The following is a 23,813-nucleotide window of genomic DNA, read 5'->3' on the forward strand; positions in this document are numbered from 1 at the left end:
TAGCTCATTTTCTTTAAGACCCTCCAGCAGTTTGCTGATTTGAATGATGTCCAAATATTTTTTATTGAACACACACAAGAATGGTGTATAGGTAAGAAATACATGTGTACAGTTCTTATCTAAACATAAGAGAACAGACATGAACAACAAGACCCAGAGTTCTGAACACAAAACAAATATTACAAAACAAGACATACAGAACAGGGACAAGTAGAAAGAAAAAGGGTAGATGTAACCCCCCCACTTATACCCCCCTTTATCCCCCCCCCCCCCCCCCCCCTTATTCCACCCTATTCCCCTCCCGACTGCTCGAATGTCGGGGCCAGCACACGCTGCCCAAAGGTAGATTACAATATGACAATTGAGAGTGCGTTAAAAAGTACAAATTCACAGCGCCGACTGGTCCAGGTAAGAGAGGAAAGGCTGCCAGATTTTATCAAATGTTGATAATTTATTGTTCAGAATATATCTAATTCTTTCTAAGTGTACAGTGTTTGCCAATTCGCTGAGCCATAATTTAGTAGGGGGCGCTTCCCTCCTTTTCCAAAACAACAAGATTTTTTTTTGCCGAAATGAGACTGTAAGAGATGAGTTGTTTTTGGGAGTTGGTTAATCCGTTTAGGGAATCGGACACTCCCAGGATTATCAGAAGCGGGTCTGGGTCTATTGAAGTCTCCAGAACTTCAGAGAGGACCCCAAAAATGCCACACCAATAACCATACAGACTAGAGCATAGGGCAAAGCAGTGGAGTAGTGTACCCTGCTCAGCCTGACATGTATCACACATAGGGGATGTATCAGGAAATATCCTATGCAGTTTAGTTTTGGAATAGTGTAATCTGTGTAATACCTTAAATTGTATGAGACGATGTCTGGAGTTAATGGAGCAGGTGTGGATATACTCCAAGCTATCCTCCCAGTCTCCCACCGAAATATCAGTCCCTAGTTCTTCAACTCTCCCCATCGCTCAAAGGTGTTATCAAGGTTAGAGGGTGCAAAGGAGGGATTCCTGGCAACAGGGAGCATGAATGATATTGGTCTAAGCTCAAAGTGGACTTTAATTTGCTTCCAGATTCGGACTGTGCTATGTATAATAGGATTGTTACGGTAAAGTGACATCTCCAGATTGACAGGTGACAAAATCACAGCACCAATAGAGAAGGGGTCCTCCCGCTCCATGCTAAGCCAGCTGGATGGCGGGGGTGCGTCATCCAGCAAAAACGTAACAGCGTGGAGGTTAGCGGCCCAATAGTAAAATATAAAATTTGGGAGAGACAATCCTCCTTCCATCTTGGATTTACATAGGTGTTTTTTGCCTATCCTGTGTGTTTTATAATCCCAGATGAAAGGATTGATAATAGAGTCCAGTTGTTTATGAAAGGATTTAGGTATGAATACTGGGATGTTCTGGTATAGGTAGAGCAGTTGTGGGAGGAAGACCATTTTAATGGCATTAATTCTTCCGAGCAGAGAAATTGGGAGAGTTCTCCAAAATTGTATGTTTGCCTTGAGATTTTGCATCAGAGAAGGGAAATTCTCTTTAAATAGTAAGGAGTATTGTTTGGTAACTACAATTCCAAGATAGATTCATTTTTCTGAAGATAACTTAACTGGAAGATGTTCTAGCCAGGAGGTGTTTTGCAACCGTATGGGCATTAATTCACTCTTGTTCCAATTTATTCTGTATCCCGAGAAGGTACCAAACAAATTAATCACCTCAAGAATAGCTGGAATACTAGCTTGGGGTTCTGTTACATAGAGGAGAATATCATCTGCGTATAGGGAAATCTTATTTAGAGTATCTTTAGTATTATAGCCGTGTATTGCTGAATGAGATCTGATCGCTTGAGCGAGAGGTTCAATAATTAGGGCGAAGAGCATAGGCGACAGCGCACAACCCTGCCTTGTCCCTCTGTGAAGGTTAAATTGGGGCGACATTGATTGGTTAGTGAGTATTCTCGCACAGGGGTTCCTATATAAAAGCTGGATCCAATTTATGAACCCATCTCCAATATTACATTTCTGTAGGACCTTGAATAGATAGGGCCACTCAACTTGGTCAAAGGCCTTTTCGGCGTCAAGAGATATAACGGCAAGGTCCACGTTAGGTAACCTCTGAGAATACATAATGTTGAAGAGGCGCCTGAGATTGAAGAATGAGTTTCTATTAGGGATAAAGCCGGTCTGGTCCGAATGGACCAATTTGCCAATTAAAGTGCTAAGCCTGTTAGCCAGAGTTTTTGCTAAAATCTTTTGGTCTGTATTAAGGAGGGATATTGGTCTGTATGACCCTACCTCTTCCGGATCTTTATCCTTCTTATGTATAACTGTAATAAACGCCTCATCCAAAGTAGATGGGAGAGCTCCATTCTCATTGGCCCGAACCAACATTTTCTGCAGGTAGGGAGAGAGCATGTTGCTGAATGTTTTATAGAATTCACCATGGTATCCATCTGGGCCCGGGGTCTTGCCACTTTTTAGAGATTTAATTGTTTCTCTAATTTCTTCAAGAGATATTTCCTTATTCAGGAAGTTAGAGTCTTCCTGGTTCAGGGCAGGAAGATTACAGTCCTTCAAAAAGTTTTGCATAATTAAGGGGTTAGGATCCGCTTTAGATGTATATAGAGTCTCATAAAACTGACGGAATCTGTCATTGATGTCTTTGGAGGAGGAGAGTATTTCCCCAGATGCAGATTTAACTTTGTGAATCATTCGGTCACTCACATTTTTTCGAAGTTGTCTGGCGAGTAATTTGTGTGGTTTTTCACCAAACTCAAAATATTTTTGCTTGGCATAGAGAAAAGATTTAGCAATTTTAGCCGAGGGGATCTGATTGTATTTAAATTTTAAAGACATAATTTGTCTATGTTTCTCCATAGATGGATGTCTAGCATTCTCCCTATCCAGTAAGTGAATTTGTCCCTCCAGTTCTACCAATTTTTTTCTGTTTTGCCTACTCCTGGCATTCTGAAAGGAGATGATACAGCCTCTCAAATAAGCCTTCAGCGTTTCCCACAATAATGCTGGGGAAGTCTCTGTGTTGTCGTTGGTATCAAAGAAAAATGTAATTTGGTCTTTAAGATGTTCACAGAATGTTGGTTCTGTGAGGAGCTGAGGATTCAACCTCCAGACCCTCTCGTTTGGTACGATGTCACCCAATCTCAGGGAGAAGGTGAGTGGACTGTGGTCAGAGATTATAATATCATGATGTCTCACATTACAGGTATAGGGGAGTAGTTTAGCATCAACCAAAAAGTAGTCAATTCGAGTATATACATTGTGAACATGAGAGTAAAAGGAGTATTCCCTACCCGTAGGATTAGAGATTCTCCATATATCAAATAAGTTCGAATTTTTTATGTAGGTATTCAAGAATTCACTTGAATAGGAGGTAGGGGTTCGCCGGGTAGAGGATCTATCCAAATATTGGTCTAGTACACAGTTAAGGTCCCCTCCAATGACCAGATTAGTATGGGCGATATCTGGAATCAGGGCAACGACTCTTTTGAAAAAAGAGGGGTTATCAATGTTTGGCCCATAGATATTTAGTAGAGTTACAGAAGTAGAATGACCCCCGACATAACGACCCTCTTTATCCACAATAGTGGTTTTATGTAGAAAGGGAATTCCTTTCCATACCAGAATCGCTGTGCCTCTCGTTTTGGCAGAGAAGTTAGGGTGATACACTTGCCCCACCCACTTACATTTAAGTCTGTTATGAGATTTGTTTTTCAGATGGGTTTCTTGCAAAAATATAATATCAGACGAAAGTGCTTTCAAGTGGGCTAGGACCCTGCCTCTCTTAATTGGTTCGTTTAAACCCTTGACATTCCAGGAAGTGAATGTAAGTCCCGCCCTCCTCTCATTTGTAGTTCCTATGGTGGCCTGCATAACATGTAACTCACTAAAAAGGTAAGAAAGCGCACCAAACCATCACGATCAGCATATGTAGCACCTACACCCGAGCAGTATCCAACCCACCCCTCCCCCCCGCAAGCACCTTTACTCTCCACCCTGTTCCCCTACTTTCCCCAACCTTTACCCGCCCCATCAACCCACATTTAACAGGCATACACACATAGGACAGAAAAAAATATGAAAATAAAAATAACAAACATATTGTCTGGCCAATGCCAAAAAAGCATGGCGCGACCTCGAACAAGAGGTAAAACAAAAATAAAATCCCAACTATACGCTCACCTCTCACTATCCTAGAACTTCTGCTAACATATGAACTGAGGAGGCTCCCGCACTTAAAGTGTTCAATTAGCATCTAATAAACCTAAACAGAATAAGTTGCAACTTAAACATATTGCGCACTTAAGGTTCATCTTGGGTCAATCCCTGAGATAAGCAAGATGTATCATCACAATATTCTATTGCTAAGCAATACCGGTCTAAACATAAACCATCAGTAACCGACATAGACAGCAGTACAGTTACATATTGTGGGTTAGGAGATGGGAACAAGGATTTTGATAAATTGAACGTACCCCCCAATCAAAAAATAATTAAAAAAATTAGTGATTTATATATACATATGTGCACACATACACGTGCATATATATATATATATATATATATATATATATATATATATATATATATATATATATATATATATATATATATATATATATATATATATATGCACACACACACACATATACACACGTATACACACACACATACATACACACAACCCCCCAAAAAAATATACATATAAAATAAATATTCGTAAATATATACAGATACATACACACACATACACACATACATCCATACACACACATCTACATACACAAACAATCATACCCCAGAATAATAATCTATACTAATTTAAAATATACACATACATAATACTAAAATGCTAAGAGAAAATAATAATAAAGTACAAATAATAATTATTATATGTACGCACACCTACACAGACACAAGCACCACGGAGGGCTGGTGGGAATCAGATCGTGAAAGCGGGCAAGGCTATGACAAAGACAGAACAGGACAAAGCATCAACTTGCTATCCAGGTGTCTGTGTCTGCCCCTTCCCAACCATCACCCCCAGACCCCTGCAAGCAATAAATACATGGTATGGTAATAGGAATAATGTAAGAATTGAAAAATAAATAACGAAACAATACAAAAATGGGGGAATATAAGTACAGTGGGGAGAACAAGTATTTGATACACTGCCGATTTTGCAGGTTTTCCTACTTACATTTGACATTTTTTACATTTTTAGTCATTTAGCAGACGCTCTTATCCAGAGCGACTTACAGTTAGTGAATACATATCTTTTTATACTGCCCCCCCGTGGGAATCAAACCCACAACCCTGGCGTTGCAAACGCCATGCTCTATCAACTGAGCTACATCCCTGCCGGCCATTCCCTCCCCTACCCTGGACGACGCTGGGCCAATTGTGCGCCGCCCATGAGTCTCCCGGTCGCGGCCGGCTGCGACAGAGCCTGGATTCCAACCAGGATCTCTAGTGGCACAGTTAGCACTGCGATGCAGTGCCTTAGACCACTGCGCCACTCAGGAGCATGTAGAGGTCTGTCATTTTTATCATAGGTACACTTCAACTGTGAGAGACGGAATCTTAATCAAAAATCCAGAAAATCACATTGTATGATTTTTAAGTAATTAATTTGCATTTTATTGCATGACATAAGTATTTGATACATCAGAAAAGCAGAACTTAATATTTGGTACAGAAACCTTTGTTTGCAATTACAGAGATCATACGTTTCCTGTAGGTCTTGACCAGGTTTGCACACACTGCAGCAGGGATTTTGGCCCACTCCTCCATACAGACCTTCTCCAGATCCTTCAGGTTTCGGGGCTGTCGCTGGGCAATACGGACTTTCAGCTCCCTCCAAAGATTTTCTATTGGGTTCAGGTCTGGAGACTGGCTAGGCCACTCCAGGACCTTGAGATGCTTCTTACGGAGCCACTCCTTAGTTGCCCTGGCTGTGTGTTTCGGGTCGTTGTCATGCTGGAAGACCCAGGCACGACCCATCTTCAATGCTCTTACTGAGGGAAGGAGGTTGTTGGCCAAGATCTCGTGATACATGGCCCCTTCCATCCTCCCCTCAATACAGTGCAGTCGTCCTGTCCCCTTTGCAGAAAAGCATCCCCAAATAATGATTTTTCCACCTCCATGCTTCATGGTTGGGATGGTGATCTTGGGGTTGTACTCATCCTTCTTCTTCCTCCAAACACGGCGAGTGGAGTTTAGACCAAAAAGCTCTATTTTTGTCTCATCAGACCACATGACCTTCTCCCATTCCTCCTCTGGATCATCCAGATGGTCATTGGCAAACTTCAGACGGGCCTGGACATGCGCTGGCTTGAGCAGGGGGACCTTGCGTGCGCTGCAGGATTTTAATCCATGACGGCGTAGTGTGTTACTAATGGTTTTCTTTGAGACTGTGGTCCCAGCTCTCTTCAGGTCATTGACCAGGTCCTGCCGTGTAGTTCTGGGCTGATCCCTCACCTTCCTCATGATCATTGATGCCCCACGAGGTGAGATCTTGCACGGAGCCCCAGACCGAGGGTGATTGACCGTCATCTTGAACTTCTTCCAATTTCTAATAATTGCGCCAACAGTTGTTGCCTTCTCACCAAGCTGCTTGCCTATTGTCCTGTAGCCCATCCCAGCCTTGTGCAGGTCTACAATTTTAACCCTGATGTCCTTACACAGCGCTCTGGTCTTGGCCATTGTGGAGAGGTTGGAGTCTGTTTGATTGAGTGTGTGGACAGGTGTCTTTTATACAGGTAACGAGTTCAAACAGGTGCAATTAATACAGGTAATGAGTGGAGAACAGGAGGGCTTCTTAAAGAAAAACTAACAGGTCTGTGAGAGCCGGAATTCTTACTGGTTGGTAGGTGATCAAATACTTATGTCATGCAATAAAATGCAAATTAATTACTTAAAAGTCATACAATGGGATTTTCTGGATTTTTGTTTTAGATTCCATCTCTCACAGTTGAAGTGTACCTATAATAAAAATGACAGACCTCTACATGCTTTGTAAGTAGGAAAACCTGCAAAATCGGCAGTGTATCAAATACTTGTTCTCCCCACTGTATATCCATCCGAAAGTGTCAATGATCCGACCTGGAAGGCCTCCCAAACAGGCATCGCTCTAAACCCAGTCGGAATGAAAGTGAAATTAACGTTAAGTGAGAGCTCTGACCGCCCTCCATTGGTCAGCTCATCGTATTACATGTTCGGTAGCCCTTGCTGAGACCGTTTAATACGGTTTCACCCGTTATGGTATGGTATGGATTCGAGTCCGTGAGCAGACCCTAACACACAATGACAAGGCACTCTAACCTGTACTGGGGATTGGTGTATATTCCCGGATAACCTTCTCTGTGTCCAAAACCGAGGAGAGCCAAATCTTCTCCCCGGAAGGCGGGGTAATTCTTAGTCTTGCAGGGAAGAGCAAGGCTGGGCGAAGATGGAGTCCTCATAGACACGAAAGGGGTGCCCTTTATGTAACAGGTTGCCCCTCATTCGAGCCTCGCGCTGGATAAGATCCTTGGTCTTGAAACTGTGACAACAGATGATTACTGGGCGAGGACGCTGGCCCGGTCCAGGCACTGGGACAAGGGCGCGATGTGCACGGTCCAGTAGGGGATCCGACGCAAAAACATCCGGTCCCATTGCATCCTTCAGTAGCTTGGCGAAGAAGTCGGTGGGGCGAGAGCCTGCCTCCACCCCTTCTGCCAGACCCACAACGCGAAGGTTATGACGCCTGGATCTGCCCTCCAGGTCGACCACTTTCACAGAAAGCCTCTGCACATTATCCTGCAATGACGTGCATAGCTTCTCTAACTCATCGATCCTACCAGCGTTGAATTCAGAAGCTTTCTCAAGGTCCACAATACTCTGGCCCTGCGAAGCGACCGTTCGAATGGTGCTCTCGATTTTAGTGTCCAGTTCAGCAATAGTAGCCTTAAGATCCTCCGCTATAGCAACACGTAGTTCTCCCAAAGCCCGGGTAAGTTCTGTAAGTGTCACGTTGTTACCTGTGCCTTCCGCCATGTTTGTCTCGTTGTTTGGTGGGGAGTAGGCCTCTGATGTGGATTTATTGTCCTTTGGTCGCTTATTACTAGGCATTTTCACATAGAAAGTTATAATATTGTATTAGAAAGAAAAGTTTGTTGTAACAAGTGCAATAAAGTAAGTTAGGTTAGATTATTTCGCAAAAAAGTTGCGGGAGCCTCTCACACACAGCCGTTCACTCCAACATGCTAGCTCCGCCCCCTGCTGATTTGAATTCAATAGTCTGCTAAATGACTAAAATTTAAATGTAATATAGTTTGCAAAGTCTTATTTCCAGCACAAGCCAGCCCAAGTCTTCTCAATCTCCCTTTGACATAAATTCATGATTTTGAGCGTTCATTCCATGTTAGGATTTCAGCCCAAATGTTGCCTTAAAAACTTCTTACATTTTCTGTAGAGGGAAAACTCAGTTTCTACTCTGTTGTTTGCAACGTTTCTGCCCTGTAGTTTTTGATGATTCCAGCGCCACCTCTTGGCATAAGCGATGTTTATTTAAATCATTTTTTAATGAACTCAGTCAGGGTCTCAACTTACTACTGTATGTAAGAATAGTAAAATACACCTGGTGCAATTTCGAAATGTTGTTGTGCATCAGAATAGGTTTTCTTGTTATATCAGTCATTCAATTAGCTACCAATTAGCCATGTACATTTTTTAAATAGTAATTAGTCCAGCCAGCTATCTAAACTTGTAGTAATCATGGCCAAATGCCGAACGGGCACGCAGGGCACATGCCCAGGGACCCTGACCTCCAGGGGGCCCCGATTTATTTTATTAGTCATTCTCATTCAGATATCATATTAACATGGCATAAGTCATGGCAAAATGTGTAGAATTGTAGAAATGTTGCTTTAAAGGCCCCACCAGAGGCCAATGCCGTCCCTATTTCAATGTAATTCTTGTCCTGTAGCGGAAATCTCGTTTAGGTTCCACCTCTGAATTGAGGGTGGGAATGTTGTGGTGATTTCAATCAATCAATCAGTCAATCAATCACATTCAATCAAATTGTATTTGTCACATGCTTCATAAACAACAGGTGTAGACTAACAGTGAAATGCTTAAAGATAATAACACAAGGAATAAATACAGAATGAGTAACGAACAACAACTTGGCTATATACACAGGGTACCAGTACCGAGTCGATGTGCAAGGGTACGAGGTAATTGAGGTAGATACGTTATGTAAATATAGGTAGGGGTAAAGTGACTAGGCAAAAGGATAGATAATAAGCAGTAGCAGCAGTGTTTGTGATGAATAATAATAGTTAGTGCAAAAAGGGTCAATGCAGATAGTCCGGGTAGCTATATGGTTAACTATTTAGCAGTCTTATGGCTTGGGGGTAGAAGCTGTTCAGCGTCCTGTTGGTTACAGACTTGGTGCATCAGTACTGCTTGCTGTACAGTAGCAGAAAGAACAGTCTATGACTTGGGTGGCTGGAGTCTTTGACAATTTTTAGGGCCTTCCTCTGACACCGCCTGGTATAGAGGTCCTGGATGGCAGGGAGCTCGGCCCCAGTGATGTACTGGGCCGTATGCACTACCATCTGTAACGCCAAGTAGTTGCCATACCCAAGCGGTGATGCTCTCAATGGTGCAGCTGTATAACTTTTTGATGATCTGAGGGCCCATGCCAAATATTTTCAGCCTCCTGAGGGAGAAGAGGCATTGTCGTGCCTTCTTGACAACTGTGTTGGTGTGTGTGGACCATTTTCATTCCTTAGTGATGTGGACACCGACCCGCTCCACTACAGCCCCGTAGATGTGGATGAGGGCGTGCTCGGCCCTCCGTTTCCTGTAGTCCACGATCAGCTCCTTTGTTTTGCTGATGTTAAGGGAAAGGTTGTTGTCCTGGCACTACATTGTTAGGTCACTGACCTCCTCCCTATAGGCTGTCTCATCGTCGTCAGTGATCAGGCCTACCACCAACGTGTCGTCAACAACCTTAATGATGGTGTTTGAGTCGTGTGCGGCCACGCAGTCGTGGGTGAACAGGGAGTACAGGTAGGGACAAAGCATGCACCCCTGAGGGGCCCCCGTGTTGAGGGTCCACGTGGAGTGGTGAAATAACAACAAGTAGGGCACTGACAGCTGTCAGTGTAGCTAGCTAGCAAGCTAACCTTATCTAGCTAGATAATGTTATCTGTTGTTGCTACACCGTATTCAAAAGATTAGCCAGCTGGCTAGGCTATGGCTGGTTCTGGATCTGGATTTGTCATAAGCATTTAGGGAAAACTTTGCCACAGATGGAAACCAGTATCTTTGACTTTGCCATCTATTGTTATCTCCAAATTTTGGCATGTTCCATAATTCGCGGCCGCAAATCTGCCATAGCTAATATGGATAGCCTAACTATTGAACATTTTGGACTAGAGACACGTTTTTCTACATTGTAATGGACACGGTGCAACATTTGGTAGGCTGCGGGCAGGCGCTATAGCAATGACAAGTCAGCCAGTGCTCATGCCATGGTTCTCACAGCTAGGGGAAGTGAAATGATAGGCCATATTGACTTTGCTCAAGATGGACACCGCAAATGATATATAACAACACCCTGAGCACATCGGACATGAAACGAAATACCAATATCAATGTAATAACAGCACAAAATAGATAAACAACTACGTGGAATTTTCTTTCGCATGTATTATAAGATAGACATGTGTGATTTCTAGCTGCACCAATCAAAGCAGTGGAGCATGGTCAAAACCATTCATCTTCAGGCGACGAGGGAGTGGGGTTCCAAAATGCAATCATATCACTCGGAACTTTACCATTCATAAAATGGTCATACACTACCAGTCAAAAGTTTTAGAACACCTACTCATTCAAGGGTTTTTCTTTATTTTTTTTAAATTTCTACATTGTAGAATAATAGTGAAGACATCAAAACTATGAAATAACACATATCATGTAGTAACCAAAAAAGTGTTAAACAAATCAAAATATATTTTATATTTGAGATTCTTCAAATAGCCACCCTTTGCCTTGATGACAGCTTTGTACACTCTTGGCATTCTCTCAACCAGCTTCACCTGGAATGCTTTTCCAGCAGCTTGAAGGAGTTCCCACATATGCTTAGCACTTGTTGGCTGCTTTTCCTTCACTCTGCGGTCCAACTCATCCCAAACCATCTCAATTTGGTTGAGGTCAGAGGATAGTGGAGGCCAGGTCATCTGATGCAGCACTCCATCACTCTCCTTCTTGGTAAAATAGACAATTACACAGCCTGGAGGTGTGTTAGGTCATTGTCCTGTTGAAAAACAAATGATAGTCTCACTAAGCCCAAACCAGATGGGATGGCGTATCGCTGCAGAATGCTGTGGTAGCCATGCTGGTTAAGTGTGCCTTGAATTCTAAATAAATCACAGACAGTGTCACCAGCAAAGCACCCCACACCATAACACCTCCTCCTCCATGCTTTACGGTGGGAAATACACATGCAGAGATCATCCGTTCACCCAACAAAGACATGGCGGTTGGAACCAAAAATCTCCAATTTGGACTCCAGACCAAAGGACAAATTACCACCGGTCTAATCTCCATTGCTCGTGTTTCTTAGCCCAAGCAAGTCTCTTCTTATTATTTAGTAGTGGTTTCTTTGCAGCAATTCGACCATGAAGGCCTGATTCACGCAGTCTCCTCTGAACAGTTGATGTTGAGATGTGTTTATTTGGGCTGGTAGCTCTAATGAACTTATCCTCTGCAGCAGAGGTAACTCTGGGTCTTCCATTCCTGTGGCGGTCCTCATGAGAGCCAGTTTCATCATAGCACTTGATGGTTTTTGTGACTGTACTTGAAGAAACTTTCAAAGTTCTTGAAATGTTCCGTAATGACTGACCTTCATGCCTTAAAGTAATGATGGACTGTCGTTTCTCTTTGCTTATTTGAGTCATAATATGGACTTGGTCTTTTACCAAATAGGGCTATCTTCTGTATCAAAATAAGTGAAACTTGACAAATTATCCAATTGATTCTGATAATTTGCTGGTAAAAAACATAAGTTTGCACCCCCTATTTTTATTTGCTCTATGGCTCAGGCAGCCAAGTGTAGGCTACGGCGAAAAGCTGTTTGGCTCAGCCAAAGAATATCTATTATATTGCTCAGCTCAGTCACGACTCGCGAAGAGGAAGACATTTGCAGGTGTTTCCGATTAATAAACAATGCCATGGTGGTGGGTGGTAACATTGAAATAAAACCCAGCCCGAAAAGAAATGTAGACTGAAAAGTATTATTACGTCATATATATCTGAAGTTACAACTTCATATCATACTTTGACTAAAACAATAACTTATTGACTGAAATCATTGTGCAACATCATGGGTAAGCTATGGGCATCGTCTTTCAGCAAAAAAATCCCGCAAAAAAGTGAATTTCCGCTCTTGTGGGCATTTAAATCTTCAAAAATGTATCTCCACCCCATGGCAAAATGAGTAGATCTGCATTATATTTGTTATATATTTGCACAAAAAAATATCTGCCCATGGCAAAATGTAACGAATTGCAGGAAATTAACTTCTAAACAAAAATGTTTCTCTCCGCCGTCAGAGAGGGGTCACTAAAATGTTTTGCTGTGAGGTGGGGGCCCCCCCAACCAAATCTCGCTTAGGGCTCCAAAAGGCTAGAGCCCTAATATGTTTATCTTGTCTCTCACCACACTTGCCAAGTCATTGTAAATAACAATTTATTCCTAATTGATATGCTTGATTAGAAAAAGGTTAAATAAAAGTAATTTGATACATTTGTCCTTTTCTCTCTTTTCCCTCAGCAATAATCCAGAAGCGTTTGAAGAAGGAGAAGAAGGCTAAGAGGAAACTGCAGGAGGCTCTGGGGTATGAGTCCAAGAGGAGGGAGCAGGCCGAACAGTGCATCAAACAGCCGTCACCCTCAGAGAGCCTGCGCTCACTCAATGGTTAGTGGTGTTTTTTATTCACGGTTTCACTCTACTTTCATGTATTTATATGCTTTCTGTATGTATTTCACTGTTTGCAGCAAATACATTTGCTTCTTGGGGGATCATAGAGTGTTGTACTGTACTGTACTGTCCTATCCTGTCCTGTACTCTGTTCTACTGTACTGTGCTCTCCTCTTTTCTCCTCTCCTTTGTTTTGAGTGCTAGCTAAAGACAATAGATCGCATTTACACTCAATCACGGTGTTGTGCTAACAACTCATAGTGTTATGGGTTATTGTCTTTACATTTTGTAAGTTATACCAAGCTAAATCATGATGCAGCAATCTGACTGATCATTCAATGTCTTATTGTATCCATCCTTATTCAAATAAACAAATATTTTTCACTTACAGGAAATTTTGTTTTTCAGTGAAAGCTTTTAGTGTGGCTGGTCCATGTGAAGGATGTTTAAATTGGAATGGACAACATTTGAACTACTTTGCAGATATGAAACAAACAGACAATGATATAATCAGTCAAAAATATCAAATTCCCAGTTTATGCTTCAAAACAAACTTCATAAGAGGTTTTAAAAATAGGTTATATTTGAATCAAAATTCCATGACTTACATTAAGGCATTGTTGGCATAATTAAGGCATTGTTGGCAGAATAGATTGATGCAGTTCATTGCATGATTAATATAATTCACCAATGCATTTCATGGTAGTCCAAAAAATATTGCTATCAGGTTGTAAATCACAGCTGGCCTGATACATTGTTTGCTGCCTCCACCCATTCGGGATGCACTGTTTCAGTTTCAATGACTCAATATTTTGAACAGCAACGGACGACTGTAACTAAGGCTGGGAATTTCAATACAATTTCAATGACTCAATATTTTGAACAAAAACAAACGACTGTAACTAAGCCTGGGAATGTCAATACAATCAAACTAGCAAGGGCAATGATCACAAGTCAGTCATAACGTGGCTAATAGGCTAGTGCACATGTGTAAAACACAAGGCCTGCAGGCTGCATAGGACACACAAGCGAGTATAAATAAGTAAACACTTGAGTCATCTACTTTATTAAATTACAGCCTGATGTGCACACATCGGTGAATTCAAATTCAATAGCATTGCATTTGAGCAGTAGCCTAGGCTGGCTACTCAACTACAATACATTTTGAGTGCACCATACAGCAATGCTGCATTCAACTGCACCGGTGATCCATGCAGTGCAAAAACATTCAAAACATGTTTTAAGTTTACATTTTACAACAACCTATAGCTACGTTTTTTGTTATTTGGAGTTATTAAATACATATTATGCACATCTGCAAGCATAGCAGCAAAGGCTGGACAAATATTATTTATCTCTTTTGTTTTAATATGTTAAAATGCTATATACAGCATCCTATGCATTTGGACAATTAATAGACACTAGCTCATCTCGCTCTGGCTAGCATTAGTTGTTGATCTTGTTGTTGTTGATGTGCATAGGCAACTGAGGGAGAGATAGCCTGTCTTTTCATGGTTGTTTGATCAATAGGACTGTGAAGTTCTCAAATGTAAGAGGACTCCCGTGGTATTTACCTATTGCAGAAACCCATTCAGGTGGATTTTTTGTTGCTTTTGGCGAATGCGTTCTGATGATCTGAAGTCGCGCTGTTTCTACTGCCTGAAAACACACAGTCCAGTTCAAAGTGAATGATGACAGATCTGTGTGGCAAATGGCTTATTTGCATATAGGCCTACTGTAGCTCTGATTGGCTATGGCGCACCGGTCTGCGTAGACTCCGGTACTGAACAAGACAGATGTTTTTATTAGGTTTTATTTACTGCAGTGTCTATTAATTGTCCAAACGCACGGCCACTTTCCCACTCTATATTGCTATAGAATTTTCACAAATGCCTTACTATACGTCATTCCCAAACATTCTATGAATTGATAAAAATGTGAAAATGACCATATCTAAGTGCTCCCTTGTCAGAAAATGTTAAAAAAAAAAAAAGGTGTCATATTATTCCTGGGAGTGTATATGAACATATTTTAATAAGATTTCATGTTGATAAAACGCTGTCAGTTCCACTTTAACATAGTTTCTGTTCTATCCCTCTGCTGTCCCAGACTCACTGACCCCAGAGATGGAGAGTGACCGCAGCACTGGAAGAACAGATGCTGAGAGGGCAATACAAGGTACATGAACCTGATCTCTCTCTCTCCCTGTTTTACTCCCTGTTTCACTCTCTCGTTATTCTCTAGCTTAATCTCTCTATTTATCATTGTTCCTCTGTCTGTATGTTTATCTTCATCTCTCTCTCTCTCTCTCTCTCTCTCTCTCTCTCTCTCTCTCTCTCTCTCTCTCTCTCTCTCTTTTAGTGTAACTCTGCCTGCTGTTGAAGTGTACAGCTTGCCATCTGGGTCACAGCACGGGGTGGGGGGGGGACATTAATCACCTGTTTGTTTGCCTTGTGGGGTCTTGGGTATGAGGTAGGGGGTGGTGATAACCTCTGAAGACTGCAGCACTGTCTGGGGCTGCATCCCAAATGACACTTTATTTCCAATGTAGTGTATTCTCTATCTAGTGCACTAATTTTGACCAGGGCAAATAACTTTTATTCATTCAGGGGCACCCAATTGAGACAAGTTGCCCTGAGGACAAACATTAAGTCAAGAACTGGCAAGTTGACTATATAATCTGCTTCCTGCTGTTCATTTAAAAAAAGCCCACTTTAAATCTTAGCTTTTTAACTAGCTAATCAGGATGTTTTTTAAACATTAGATCTTTATCAATCCAAATGCCCAGATATTTATAGGTAGGAACCCACTCGTGAGAGAACCATCCAATGAGTGAATATGTAGCACATCTGATACATTTTTCTGTGAATTAAAGAACAACATATATTTAGTTTTGCTCATATTAAGTACAAGTTTTAAATCAACAAGGGCTTTCTGTAATGTAACAAAATCAGATTGCAGCTCTAACATAGCTTGGTCAACAGTCAGTGCAATGGCATACATAACCGTATCGTCTGCATACAGATGAATATTACAGGATTTAATACATAGACCAACATTATTCATATAAATAGTAAAGAGAAAAGGTCCCGAAATCAACCCCTGCGGTACACCTTTTGTAATATTGAGGAAACTAGACTTGACACCATCAGAAAACACATTTTGTGTCCTGTTGGTCAAATAGTTCTTAAACCATTTCCAAGACTCCTTATCCAGGCCCATTTCAGACAGTTTTTGAATGAGTAGGGAATGGTCAAGGGTGTCAAATGCCTTGGAAAGGTCTATAAATAAGGGAGCATAGGATCTAGGCAATTTAACACATCATTTAAAACAAGCCTAGTGGCTGAAACTGTGCTATGTCCAGATCTAAAACCAGATTGGTGCATATTTAGAATAGAGTGAGACGTTTAAAAGGTTATTAGCTGGGAGTTGATCAGGGATTCTATTACCTTGTCTAGGCAAGATAACTTGGCGATTGTAGGGAATAGGGTACAATTTGGGAACACGAGACCTCTCACTTCTTCATTAGTATCATTATGTCTTCCTCTAATAATCCCCAACAGTGTCTCTCCCACCCTTCCTTCCCCCCTGCTCCTAACATCACCCCTTTATCACTGACACAGGTCTCAATTCCCCCTGGAAAATACAAACATTACACAGTAAATCACTATGATACCGGGAACTAGACAACATCTTCAGGGGACCATGACACAACGTCCCAAGAACGCCAAAAAAAAAAGTACTCGGGATGTACTGGAAACTAGACAAACCTCCAGGGCACCATGACACAATATCCAGAGAATGTCCTAGAAATGTGCTCAGGACCAACCCAGAAACTACATTAAACCTCCAAGGGACAATGACATAATGTCCCAAGAACGTTCAGGGGACCTTCAGGGGACCATGACACAATGTCCCAATAACGTCCTTAAAAACGTCCCCGGGACAAACCGGGAACTAGACAAATGTCCGTCAGAGAACATTCCCTTGGGACCATCACGCGATGTCCTAAGGACTAGTAAAATGAAAGTCCTGAGAATGTCCTAAAAAGGTCCTGACATTGGTCTTCAGTGATGTCCTGGTAATTTACAGGGAACTATACAAAAGGTCCCCCAGAGAACGTTTCCTTGGTACCATCACGCGACATTCTTAGATCATTCCCAGAACGTCAGTGGGATAACGTCGTGCCAAAACTCTTAAAGGACCTAATGGGAACGTTGCCGAATGTCCTCAGGACGTCCCCTGTTTGCTGGGAAGTAGTGTCCCTTTAACTCTGTAATGATAAACCTACTTAACCCTGTGAGACCCAACGTTGCAAAAAACAATGTTTCCTAAATTGCATCCTGTACAGGTCCTAAACTACAAAATCAGGTCAAACACTACATAGTGCATCTCCTTAGACATACACTACTGTTCAAAAGTTTGGGGTCACTTAGAAATGTCCTTGTTTTTGAAAGAAAAGCAATTTTTTTGTCCATTAAAATAACATCAAATTGATCAGATATACAGCGTAGACATTTTTAATGTTGTAAATGGCTATTGTTTCTGTAAACGGCTGATTTTTTTATGGAATATCTTCATAGGCATACAGAGGCCCATTATCAGCAACCATCAGTCCTGTGTTCCAATGACACGTTGTGTTTGCTAATCCAAGTTTATCATTTTAAAAGGCTAATTGATCATTAGAAAACATGTGAGGTGTCTGTTTCTCAAACTAGACACTGTAATGTATTTGTCCTCTTGCTCAGTTGTGCACCGGGGCCTCCCACTCCTCTTTCTATTCTGGTTAGAGCCAGTTTGCGCTGTTCTGTGAAGGGAGTAGTACACAGCGTTGTACGAGATCTTCAGTTTCTTGTCTCAGTTTCTAGAGCACGGCGCTTGAGCACCGGTAGAGCACTGCGCTTGTAACACCAAGGTAGTGGGTTCGATCCCCGGGACCACCCATACACAAAAATGTATGCACGCACGACTGTAAGTCGCTTTGGATAAAAGCGTCTGCTAAATGGCATATTATTATTATTATTATTACATAGGGCCACGTTCATATATTGATAGTTCGAGAGATTGCAGAATTTGGACGGGAAACAAATACATCAAGAGTAACTTTGATGCCCCCTCTACACATCAAAATAACAAAAATGTATATATTTAATAAAAAATGTGTAGTTTATTAGGTCAGAATACTGCCATTGACGACCATTTATGGTAAATAAGTAAGATAGAAGGTTATCTCTCCAAATGAAGCCAGAAAGGACAACCAAATATTACTAAAAGTAAGTTAGAGGTTTTCCATACATAGCAAACCTACAGAATAGTAAATATATATATATATATATATATATATATATATATATATATATATATATATATATATATATACAGTGGGGAGAACAAGTATTTGATACACTGCCGATTTTGCAGGTTTTCCTACTTACAAAGCATGTAGAGGTCTGTAAATTTTTATCATAGGTACACTTCAACTGTGAGAGACGGAATCTAAAACAAAAATCCAGAAAATCACATTGTATGATTTTTAAATAATTAATTTGCATTTTATTGCATGACATAAGTAATTGATCACCTACCAACCAGTAAGAATTCCGGCTCTCACAGACCTGTAAAATCGGCAGTGTATCAAATACTTGTTCTCCCCACTGTATGTATATGTGTATATATATATATGTTTTTGATAGCAAAATACTCCAACTTGGATTGGTCAAGTTGATAAATGTGGCTATTTCAGACAAAATATGACTTCATTTCGAATATATACCATTAGACAATATTTTCCATCACATGCTTTTGATCCATTTTGATGTGATTTTAATATAATTTCACAGTTTTCTTACCACATATTTTTTGCTACCATTGAAGCCCAATGTTCCATTTTTGCCACGTTTCCATAAATGTTTTCTACAAACTTCAAATTCACAATATTCATAATCAGAGGCCTGTTAGAATTTCTGAAGGGTAATTTTAAAAAAATACTCATTTGGATCTATGCTTGGGTCGCACAGGGTTAAAAATATATTTTTGTCAAAAAAGAAATAATAAGCGAACAAATCGAGCAATTTGTACCATAAGGAGGGAGGATTCTTGCTTAATGAAATGTCATTCAGTCAGTGGAGAGATGTGAAAAGGGCGGCTGTCCCAAAAAAGGTAAGCCATATGTCATAATTTCACTACAAATATTCACGTCTGGATAGAGAACATTTATAGCCCCCCATTTCATACTACATGTGTATATTTAGCAGCCTTAATTTGAAATTGGAAGAATTAAGATTGACATTAAACAGCTCTTTATAGTTTAATTGTTAAATGGAGGCTTAACTTTTCACACTTCCTTATTATATTGCATTACAATTTTATTTGTATGTGTTCAGAGAAATAGTCATTGCCATGTAGCAACTATTGTCATGGTAGATTGACAGTGTCATAGACAATAAACATACATATGTCCTCTAATGTTCAGATACAATTTGGCCATATAGCAGATGCCTTTCTCAATGTAGCTATGAAGTGTGTCATTTCTTCAGCTCACAATGCCAGTGATCATGGCCTTAAAGAATAGACATAGGAGAAGGTTGAGTTAACACGGAACAATGTGTGCTTTTGTTCAATTAGAGAAGCATTTGTCTGCCACCCATGTCTCCTCTGCTCTCCTCTCCTCTGCCACCAGCCTAGTAAACCGTAATTACCCTCAAATGGAAAAAATTATGTTGATAAATTACACAAGCGAAGAAAACGCATGAAAAAACACCCAAGCCTATCACACGCATAAAAGCCAAGAGAAATGTATGTTGTATTTTCAACACACAACTCAGGCTAGGGCGAGAGAGAGAAAACAAATTAACGAGAGCATAATTTTAGAGATAACTAATTATTTACATTTGTCTTTTGTCACACTTCTCTAATTCTGTGATATTAACACAGTCTGTGTTTATTAATTGCTTTTGCAGTGTTTTTGAATTGGTTCCAAGAGGGAGTTCTGGCTGTTGTAGCAGTTACCAGGCAGCCATGCTACTGGGACTGCAGCTCTCGCCTGGCTCTAACACCATGGTGACGATGCGCACGTGAATATCTTCCCCAGTATCTCTTCTCTGGTTCCAACCTGTTTGCCCTTCGATGTGTTCGGCAAGTTTACATGACCCTGCGCCGAGAGATAGTTCTTTGTTGCGAGATTAAACATCAAAACAGTTAATGTGAAATTAAAATTAAATGAATGAATGTCAGTGAAGCAAAAAAAAATTAAAAAGTCCCTTAATTGTCTTCATAAAATATTTGCATGGGCTAAATTAGCATAATGTACATGTATTAATTAATCTTTCAAAGGGAATTTTATGCTGAGAGAAGCCTAAAAATCATTTTGTTTTATTTAGCATCTAATGAAATATTTATCCCCTTTAATGAACTTTTCATCTTGATTTCAATATACAAATGGCTAAAGTTTTACATATTTTAATTAGGCTTTCTTTCATCAAACAATGTGGCAAAACCTCACCAATTTGTCTCACTCAAAAAGGAATATCAGTATGTTTCAACATTTGCAATAATATTGTAAACTGGAGGCAGTGTAAGTTGATTAAAACAGAACAAACATGTAAGGAGTTCCACCTATTTGTTTTCCCAAATTGAAAATGGTGTCTCTACAATTTCCAAGAGAACCTTGTGTCAAAAATACATTTCTTAATCCTCTCCTGATAATTTTCATTTTCCCTGAGCAATGGGATGTTTTGCACACTACAATGCCTGATGATGCGTTACTTCACAACTTATCAAAAGTGATAATCAGCCACCCTTTCGCCTCCCCATACCATTGTCATAATTCCCTATAAACAGCTGTGACAGTGAAGCCGATCAGACAGAAAGGCAAAGAAAGGTGGCATACATGGCATTTCATCTCTCCTCCCCAACCACAACCCTCCAACCACCACCACCTTTCTCTCTTCACTTTATTTTTAGCCCTTTGCATTCACACTGTAATGACTTTTACACATAACTCTGCAGTGTTGCTTGAATAGAGACAGCCAGAGTGCAATGCCTCAGAGACCCACAGCAGTGCCGGATAATTAGCCCCTGTGTTTGTCTTTCCCCTCCACCTCCCCACAACAAGCCTTTGTTCTTTTTCCACCCAGATTTTCATACACATACATACAGCACACTGATGCATCGACGACAGAAGGCTGAGTATTTAGGTACACGGTGCAGTGATGGTTGCTATCATAAAGTGTTGTATCATTGGTTGTGAGATTTAGGAAAATAGTGAGCGAGAACATGTACTCATCAAAGTGTTTATGGTGGAAGGTTTCATCATATTCTATTGCATTTTTCTTATAGAATTGAGAGGCTCCTCTGATTCATATATGGCTCAAAATATTGCCGGTGTGCCATGGATCTTAAGAGGCCAAAGGTTAAATGGTCCAATAGTGAGATTACAGAAGATTAATGAATGTGAGTCTCTTCAAAGCCTCTAACAAACTTACCATTTCCTACCAGATGTCGCTCGATGTCTCGGACCTGACATTGTGTCATATCTGACTGCCAGGCAGCAAAACAGCACTCTCCTCAAGCTGTCGCTGCTTTAAGTCTTTCGGTGTGCTTTTCCCTTTTAAATTTAAATATTTAGGTCCACTGCCAGAGAGAGGAAAGGGCTGCTTAAAGCACAGTAATGCAGTGCAGAGGAAATACGGGGGTAATAAATGTCAAACATGCTCCTGAGCTGCACCTAACAGATGCTTTTACCAGCCCCGCGTCGGAGGCAGCGATGCTCGCTCGGCGTACCAGAGACGAGTGTTCTTTGAAAATGGACAAAGCTCGTTAGGTTGCAGGTGTCTGGAGATAGCACCAGAGAAGAATGGCTCTGAGTTTTTCAATAAACACTCCTTCCATACAGGAAGTGTCATGTGTAAAGCTCTTAACATCATGAGTGCAATATTATGTTCAAACAAGCGTCAGGTGAGATGTCTTAAATACATGTGACGTGCAATTGTGCAGATAGACAGCGTTGGATAACGCAGTTCCTCATCAATTTTGCCTTTTGTCGAGGATTAAATATGTAGACAGTTGTATTGGCCTGGTTTTATTTCGCTATTTCAATGCATGAGAAAGACAAACACTGGCATAAAGAGTCTCTTCAACTCCTACTGCTCGATTCCACAGTTTGATCCAACAGATCATGCAAATCATTCAAGCAACAATTATAGACTTGACTTTGTTGGATAAACAATTTAAATAGCTGTTGTTAAATCTACAACTGTGAGTGGTGATATGCTTCAGTAATTTAGATTTTCCAGCAAATAGGGGCATTGGAAGAGTATTGGATAAAAGTAGGCCTATTCCATGTGTATTGGAATATCTCAGATCAGATTTGATGATGTTTTCCAGATTTTGTCAAATCAGAATACACCTCTTCAAACATTTAATGTAACATTATTATTCAGTTAGCTTATTGTGAGAAAACATCACGCACGCAAGCAACCACACTGGTTGTGTTTTTGTCGACTAAACCCAATATTTCCAGGTTGAGTCAGCATGGCCAGTACGCTATTGGCTAATCCCTCTCTACTGTGTCCTTTCTTGCAGATGGAAGACTGTTCTTGAAAACCACAGTGATGTACTGATAAGAAGATGATGAGCTAAAGAATTTAAAAGATCAGATGAAGATTCTCAACAGCCCAGGTGGATTTAGCAGCAGAAACAGGTCAATGGAAGTGTGTTTGGCCAAACACCGGAAAAGGGTTGTCTGAATGTAGAATTATAACTATTTTTCTCACAGATATCAACATTACATAGTAGCTAAAGCAGGATTTGATGCATTGAGGTTGGTTGTTTAAAAAATAAAAATAAAAAATTTGCAAAGTAAAAATGTACCAAGAGATGGTAATATCGTAAAGAAATTCACAGCACTGAAGATTTTTTATACTGTATTTCAACCAGCGAGAAAGCTTTGAACATTATTAGAATCAGAGGTTGTGTTTTGTATTTCAAGTTTAATTCCGAGATGTAAAAAAATGTATAAACTTGGAAAGAACCTCTGAGGGTTTAAAAAAAAAATCTGTATGTTGATCAAAAGAGACAACTGAGATTTGATTTTAATGTTTTCTAAATTAGAAGAAAATACAATCAAGTTTCCTTTATACCATTGTTGTATATACCAGAACTGATGATAATGATACGATAACTCACTCTATCAAAAACCGAGTTGATTAATATGGTATGTGTATATAAAGTTAAGAGGTGGTATTGTGTATGCAGTAGATCTATTAGGAAGACAATACTGACATTTATATGAATTTATAGTTTGTTTTTGTTTCATTTCTGAGCCATCATTCTTTCAAATAGCTGCCATTTTGGTGAAAAAGCATGCAGGCATGTAAATGTTTGTCCTGAAATTATGATATTTAATCAATTCTATATTGCGATTCAATTAAGCCCAACTGATTTCGAAAATGTAAACATTTTGCTTTAAATAACAACTTTTGCTGTCAATAGTAACCGTTTGCAACAGTTAATATCGCTTTTTATTTATTCACTGGCCCCGTGTAGCTCAGCTGGTAGAGCATGGCGCTTGCTTCGCCAGGGTTGTGGGTTCGATTCCCACGGGGGGCCAGTATGAAAAAATGTATGCACTCACTAACTGTAAGCCGCTCTGGATAAGAGTGTCTGCTAAATGACTAAAATGTACACTTGGGGCCAGTTTCCAAGACACAGATTAACTGTAGTCCTGGACTAAAAATTATTCTCAATGGAGAATCTCCATTAAAAATGAAAATGCTTTTTAGTCCAGGATAAGGTTTAATCTGAGTTCAGGAAATCGCCTTTTG

At 40.4% G+C, this 23,813-nt stretch overlaps 1 protein-coding gene across 1 annotated transcript in view; it reads left to right on the forward strand.

Annotated features, from left to right (window-relative positions):
* The window catches only part of LOC311129787 (dachshund homolog 1-like), a gene marked incomplete at both ends in the record, with an annotated part of 351,947 nt that extends 329,337 nt beyond the window's left edge, over positions 1-22,610 (forward strand). The window contains 3 exons of the mRNA XM_084162228.1: positions 12,844-12,987; positions 15,100-15,168; positions 22,573-22,610. Coding sequence (XP_084018354.1) covers positions 12,844-12,987; positions 15,100-15,168; positions 22,573-22,610 — 251 coding nt within the window. The remainder of the gene's footprint in view (positions 1-12,843; positions 12,988-15,099; positions 15,169-22,572) is intronic.
* Positions 22,611-23,813: the final 1,203 nt, after the last annotated feature.

This window comes from Coregonus lavaretus (genome assembly GCF_964263955.1).
Source record: "Coregonus lavaretus genome assembly, chromosome: 5".
Classification (NCBI taxonomy): domain Eukaryota; kingdom Metazoa; phylum Chordata; class Actinopteri; order Salmoniformes; family Salmonidae; genus Coregonus; species Coregonus lavaretus.